We start from the raw sequence: 6,836 nt of genomic DNA on the forward strand, positions 1-6,836 counted from the left end.
ATTCCTGCTTGCAGCTCCTGCTGACAGTTGGTCTTAAATTCTTCATAGTTTCAGGCTTTTTTCATTTTCTGCATTTTTAACCCATTCACAGTTACCCTAAAACTTACTGTATCATTGATTATAGCAATCTAATACTATCCAGTCTATACCAGCAACACTTTTTTGAGAAGCAGCATCGAGTCCTGCAGAAGACAAGGCTGGCCTGACCATCTGTTCTGAGCTGAGCACTGACCTAGCTTTTCTGGTGTCCCAGATCTTTTTTCATTTTCTGCATTTTTAACCCATTCACAGTTACCCTAAAACTTACTGTATCATTGATTATAGCAATCTAATACTATCCAGTCTATACCAGCAACACTTTTTTGAGAAGCAGCATCGAGTCCTGCAGAAGACAAGGCTGGCCTGACCATCTGTTCTGAGCTGAGCACTGACCTAGCTTTTCTGGTGTCCCAGATATGTTCATGGAAGGCAGATATTGTTAGGAGAGCTGTCCACAGTAATAGCTTTGACACAACAAAGTTACAGTGCTCAGCCTCACTGCAGCTAGTCTTAGTTGAAATTTTTACTGAAAATCCTTGTTTCTTTATGTGATAGTCTAGCTTTATGAAAATCTACTGAAACATTGGTATTGATTCACAGTCAGGAGAAAGTGAAAAACAGCACATTCACAGCAACATAAGTGTATCTTGATTTCTACTTCTTTTACAGGTCTTAATCACAGAACATGGTGATCTGGGCAATGGCAGATTTTTAGACCCAAGAAACAAGCTTTCTTTTAAGTTTGATCATTTAAGGAAAGAAGCAAGTGACCCACAGCCTGAGGACACAGAATCAGCTTTAAAACAATGGAGAGATGCCTGTGACACTGCACTGAGAGCTTATGTGAAAGATCATTACCCCAATGGCTTCTGCACTGTTGAGTATCCATCTTGTTTCACTGGGAGTTCCTTGCCCTGTGCCAGTCAGTGCCTCGAGGGGACTTTGTGCTGGGTGGATTCTCCATCCTCACAAGCATTTTTGCTAACTTTAGAATGACAAGTTCCAAAGACAGGGCAAATATCTTGGTATGCACACAGTGGCAAAGCTGTATTAGACCTTGCTTTTCATAGTCATGACTGCCAAGCACCTCAAGATCTGCAGTTAATAAACAGGAGGCATTATGTGCACATGGAGGTGTTGCACAGTGGAATTAGTGCTGCATGTTCCCAGTGAGGTGCCATGACAGCAAACCTCCACAGTGCTGCCAAGAACAGAAATTAAGAATGGCTTTCCTCAGATCTTGGGCCTTTTTAACTCTCTTTCTAAATACAGGTTTATGGTAAATCTATAGATGGGCAGCAAACAATTATTGCCTGTATTGAGAGCCACCAGTTCCAGCCCAAAAACTTCTGGTAAGGCTATGTCCACATAATATGTTTTCTTCCTTTTCTAGTCCTCAACCAACCCATCCTCTGTTTTCTGACACACTCTGAAGGGCATGTAGCCTTGGGATTCCCATTTCCTTGGCACTTCCCTAAGCCCAGTGACCCATCCCGAGAGGGGGCATTTGCAGAGCTCAGTGAGACCCTGAACATCCTCAGAGCACCACACACTGGAGCTCGTTGGTGCTGAAGCTGCACTGTCCTCAGTTGTGCTTCTGAAATGTAATTCAATGCCATGTAGGGCACTGTAATAGTGGCCATCAAACAACAGGAGAAACAACTTGCTCTTGTTAATTTGGTTCTTTTTGTGGTTAGGGCTTTTTGGAAATACAGTTTCCATGCTTTGATTGTTTTTAGGAATGGTCGTTGGAGATCAGAGTGGAAGTTTACCATCACACCACCAACAGCTCAAGTGGCTGCAGTGCTCAAGATCCAGGTGAGTTAACTTTTTCTGGCAGTAACAGGAGAGGCTGCATGGTGCTTCTCTTACAACTAATGCATTCAACTAAGAATGAGGTGCTGAAATACAGCTGAGATGCCCTTCTCAAGTCAAGATTATATTAAACTATACAATTAAATTATTTTTAAAAACTAGTGTTTTGGGTATCATCTACAGTGTGCCCTGTGGTTCCTTATATAGCATTACCCTATATGCCTCCAAGTCTGCTTCACTTTATAGGGCTAAAACCTAAACCATGAATTCTTTTATAATTGCTCTTATTTCAACTCTAGGCGTTTACTGCATTAACATAATCTTGAACAGTCTTGACAAAGAATGAAACCTTTTAGAAAATCCATCCTGCTTTTAGTCTCCACGTAAGCAGAGAAGACTGGCACATCTGTGCTGTTGTAGCATTTGGGGCTCTAGGGATTGTAAAATGAGAGTTAAGGATAACCTGCTTTTTTTCTCTCTTTATCCAGGTTCATTATTATGAAGATGGCAATGTTCAACTGGTTAGTCATAAGGATATCCAGGACTCTGTACAGGTTTCTGTAAGTATGCTGCAAGATCTCTTTTTATGATAAACATCTCCTGAAGCACACACTTCTATGACTACATTCTCTTGACTTTGAAGTGATCCACTTTTAGTGTGACTAGTCACTGAAGTCCCATGGGAAACCCAAATTCTCACTTGTTTGAAGTTAGACTATTGGAAAGTACAGTCTCTGTTGGAAAGCTTATCTTGGGAGTTTCAGCTTAAGAGGGCAGAATGTGCTTTCTGTCTGCAGGCAAGGGAAACAAACAGCAAGAGCAGTGTCCTAAGGAAAATAAGTCTTGATAAACAATAAATAAGAGTTGAGGGAGCAAATCACAAAACCCCAGTCCATCCCGTGAAGGTCTGTCTGCCTCCCTTTGCTCACTAGGGTGCAGCCCTGTTCCAGTTTGGAGCACAGCTCTGGCCAGCACAAACCTCACATTGCAGGGGGTGAAAGGAACCCAGCTACAAACAGAGGCAGAAGCTGCTGATGTTATCCACTTCATCTATACTTAGCTTATCATTTGAGAGGAAATTTATTGTGTGGCCTTGTAATTTGTTCTTAAACATATAAAAATGTATTTTTCCCCTTTGTAGAGTGATGTCCAGACAGCTAAGGAATTTATTAAGATAATAGAAAATGCAGAAAATGAGTATCAGGTAAGATCAGTGGGTTTTAAATAAATGTGATGGAATTATATCAGTCTCTGTTTAATAGAAACACTGAAAATTGACCTAATTCTGCTTCTGACTGAGTCTGGTATTGACTGTAAGAATTACTTAGAAAAGGGCAGTAATATGTGTTTAAAGAAAGCAGTTGTAGAGTTCTGTGTCATTAATAGTAGAGTTTGCTGTATAGTTATTCTGAAGGGTTACAAGTGGTGCCTGGAACAAGCACAGAAGGGGAGTAGGTGAATCTAAACGTTTTCCTCTGTGACAGTTAAAAATACCACAGAGGAAATGCATGTGAGAGCTCTTTACATGGTCCCAGCCTGTGTGCAAGGGCCTCCACAGAGACCAGTGAAACACCTAAGGGGGCACAACTTCTTTCACAGGGGAGTTGAACAGAAGCCCCTGTAGTTACACCCAGGCTGGTGGTAGAGTTCCTAGGGAGCCTTTGCCCTGCAGAGAGGGGTGTGTGGCTATAGCACCGAGTTGTGTCTTCTCAGAGGATCTCACTGCTGTGACTGACCTGCTTGCCCCTGCAGACAGCCATCAGTGAGAACTACCAGACCATGTCAGACACCACCTTCAAGGCCCTGCGCCGGCAGCTCCCGGTCACCCGCACCAAGATCGACTGGAACAAAATCCTCAGCTACAAGATTGGCAAGGAGATGCAGAATGCTTAATGGGAATGAGGAAATGGGTTAAATGTTTGTGTGCAAAACAAATGTCGTCCTATGCCAAGTAGATGGTTTCTAAACCAGTGCAGCATTTTTTAGGGCTTTCAAAGTTAACAGGTTTTCTAGCCTCAGAGAATGGTGGAACAAATAGGCTTGTCTTTGTGTTTCCTGCTACATAAACTTCCTGTTGTGGTTGCATTTACTGCTAGGTCATTTTTATTAAGCCACATTCATGGTTCAGAAATATAGCTGTTTTCAATCACCAGTAGTACTGGTTGGAAAACTTCCTAGCTGGAAAAGCCCTATAACAAATACAGCTGAGGGTGCAGAGCATTCCCTTCACCCCTGTACAGCACTCCAGGTACTCCAGTAAGTCTGTCAGATCTGCCAACAGCTCAAGGCTCTTATGCTGCAAGATGTCATTAATGCAAAAGACAGCAAGTCCTCCTGTATCCTCTCTACTGACCTCCACAAAGCAAAAAGCCCGAAGGCTACGGTTTTACTATATGAAATGAGTTTACAAATCCTTTACAGAAATCCCTACATAGCCAGATCTTCCAGGGACGTAATTTTTTTTTTAAATCTGAAGATTTGAGCCATGTTCCCCAAAAGTGAACATTTTTGCTCTCCCCTCCCTTGTGTATGTGCGGTTACCAGGCATCTGCATTTTTACAGAACTACAAGTTCCCATCACTGCTGATCCATGTAGGCTGGATGGTAATTAAAAATGCAAATGTCTACAAAATAATAGGTATGTTGTGCTTTAATGCTTTGTGGCAGGTTCATAGAATTTGTATCACAGGTGTATGGATGGTGTACAAAATAAATAAACTTGCACCAAAGTGAGAGAAAAGTTTCCATTTTGTCTCAATTGTGGCCAGTTTCTTGTGAAACTTAGAGATTTTGAAATTAATCTCTTCATTGCTCTCTGAACTCTTGCTCTATGTTACTTTGTTCTTCTGTAAGATCACCAATAGCAGCCCTAGCAGTTTCTCTTACAGGGAGGTTGGAGGGGCACACGTGTGCCTGTCTCAGAACATGGATTCACTGCACAATGAAACCCCTTTGGTGAGCTCCCTTTGCTTTGTTTGCACTTGATTATCCCTGGGCCTTCTCACAGGTTGTGTTTTTTTAACTGGCTAGTGTCTTCCTGTTTTTAAATACACAAAGAATGGGGCTGGGAAGGTAGGGGTGGGACTGCCTGTGCATGACACAAAAGAAGTGTCTGTCCTTTGTGAGAAGTTTTGTCTAAATAAAATGTTTGTATTTGCTGTTGAGACTGACCATCCTACAGGCATCCTCTGTATCAAATACTCTAGTAGAAATACACTGGCCTTTCTTTTAAAGCCATTGTGTCTGTTCTTTCATGGTCTCACTGTGTTAGTTCCAGAGGAAGGCAGGTTACAGGTAACAGCCTACAGGCAGGGGAGGGCATTGCTTGCAAATCCATAGGCTGTGCTCCCACCCTCGTACACACACCAGGGACATGGAGGTCTAAGAACTTCCAAATTAAAAGAAAAGCAGTTACACAGCCCTAATGAGGCACATCACACAGACAAGGATGTTCCACTCATCACCTGTGCCTTGCTGTACCACCTTCCTCCCCTGGTCTGCTCAGCTGGTGGAGCACTGAGCTGGTGGGTTTGTCCTGCACCAGCTGCCCCCACAGCAGGACCCTCCCCTGGAGGGCTGAGCTGCTCAAGGACAGCGCTGTTTCCAGCGGGTGTTTGTAGAAAGGGTTTCCTCCCTGCCCGTGGCACAGAGATGAAGGGTACTTGGTCAAGCACCTAGGGTGCTGTGGCCTGTGGCCCTGAGCCCATCCAGACAAGGCCTGCAGCAATTCCAAGAATGTGAAGCCGAGCGGGCCGAGATAAGGCTGTGCAAACAACAGGGCTTTATCTGCCTCAAGGCTAGGCTTTTGCTCCACCACTTGTTCCTGCCTTAGGACAGTTTCTATCTCTTTGTCCTTCTCTGAATCTTCAGCTAATCTTTCAGGCTCTCATTCCCTGCCTCCTGGCCCTTTTCCCCCACCATCCTCTACAGCAGGCTCAGCTATCCAAGTCCTAGCCCTTTCCAGCTCCTATTTCTTCGTTGTAAAACCAATCTTTGGCGTGACACCCCCGCTGGGGCACCAAACAAGAGCCAGCCCAGCAGTGACACATGCCCAGAGGCATTTGAATTTTTAAAGCCACCAGGATTTTTTTTGCTGAAAACCAGAAGCATCAGCAGACTGCAGCCAGCTCCAGAGCAAAGTATATCCTGGCCTGGCTCTGTTGAAGAGTACAGAAGTCAATGCCTGCCCCAGACAGGGCAGCAGGACTGTGCCAGGGCAGGCAAAGCCAGCCCAGTGCTGTAGGATGGGTCTGCCCAGCCCAGACAGCAGCTGGGCTACCCAGCTGCACCACCCCCCAGGAAGAGTCCTCCGATCTGCTTGCAAGATCAAACTTTAAAGCTCTGGGATTCTGCCTGCAACACATGACCAAAACTTGCAGACAACTTTTCCTAAGGCAACACCCCCAGTTTTCAAACCCCAGACCTCACCCTCAACCTGTGTGGGGCCCTACACCATGACAGTCCATCAGCCATCTTCAGACACTAGCAAGTCACAAGCAGAGCCTGGGTCAGAGGAAATAAACACCTGAGCTAAGGTGGGGAGACCAGCAGACTTACCCCAACATCCTCAGGCCACAGGAAAGGCATAAGCAGCACTGGGACCAGTCCCAGGGTCTCGAGCTGTTGTACAGAGCCAGTCCAGGATCACCCCCCTTCCCTGGGGAGGTTGGAGGGTGAGGTTGCAGGAAACAAGGGACAAATATACAACAGCTCTTGCTGCTGCTGCTGCTCTATTTACGGAGCAGCCCTGGGAGCTCCTGCCCTCATCATTGGGTACAGTGATGCAGCACACCTGGGCACCTCCTGCCCTTCCAGCGCGGGGTGGCAGCCCCGGGCCCCCAGGGCAGGTCCTGCGGGGCTGCAGGCTCGGGCAGGACAACGAGCCCAGACCTTTGAAGCCCGACAGCCCGACAGCCCCTGCCCTGCAGCCACAGCCGCTCCGGGGACGCGTCTGTCACTGCCGGGGGGGGCCCGCCGAGGGG

General features: G+C 45.7%; 2 protein-coding genes across 2 annotated transcripts in view; both read left to right on the forward strand.

The window, feature by feature from the left end:
- The window catches only part of CAPZA1 (capping protein (actin filament) muscle Z-line, alpha 1), a 6,648-nt gene extending 2,380 nt beyond the window's left edge, over positions 1 to 4,268 (forward strand). The window contains exons 5-10 of the mRNA XM_010002233.1: positions 709 to 915; positions 1,312 to 1,391; positions 1,779 to 1,857; positions 2,343 to 2,414; positions 2,996 to 3,058; positions 3,607 to 4,268. Of these exons, the coding sequence (XP_010000535.1) occupies positions 709 to 915; positions 1,312 to 1,391; positions 1,779 to 1,857; positions 2,343 to 2,414; positions 2,996 to 3,058; positions 3,607 to 3,747 (642 nt within the window). The 3' untranslated portion in view covers positions 3,748 to 4,268. The remainder of the gene's footprint in view (positions 1 to 708; positions 916 to 1,311; positions 1,392 to 1,778; positions 1,858 to 2,342; positions 2,415 to 2,995; positions 3,059 to 3,606) is intronic.
- A 644-nt stretch (positions 4,269 to 4,912) lies between these two features.
- MOV10 (Mov10 RISC complex RNA helicase) overlaps positions 4,913 to 6,836 on the forward strand; it is an 8,497-nt gene continuing 6,573 nt past the window's right edge. The window contains exon 1 of the mRNA XM_010002243.1: positions 4,913 to 4,926. Within this exon, the coding sequence (XP_010000545.1) occupies positions 4,913 to 4,926 (14 nt within the window). The remainder of the gene's footprint in view (positions 4,927 to 6,836) is intronic.

The sequence above is a fragment of the Chaetura pelagica genome, unplaced genomic scaffold (assembly GCF_000747805.2).
Source record: "Chaetura pelagica isolate M959 unplaced genomic scaffold, ChaPel_1.0 scaffold181, whole genome shotgun sequence".
NCBI lineage: Eukaryota > Metazoa > Chordata > Aves > Apodiformes > Apodidae > Chaetura > Chaetura pelagica.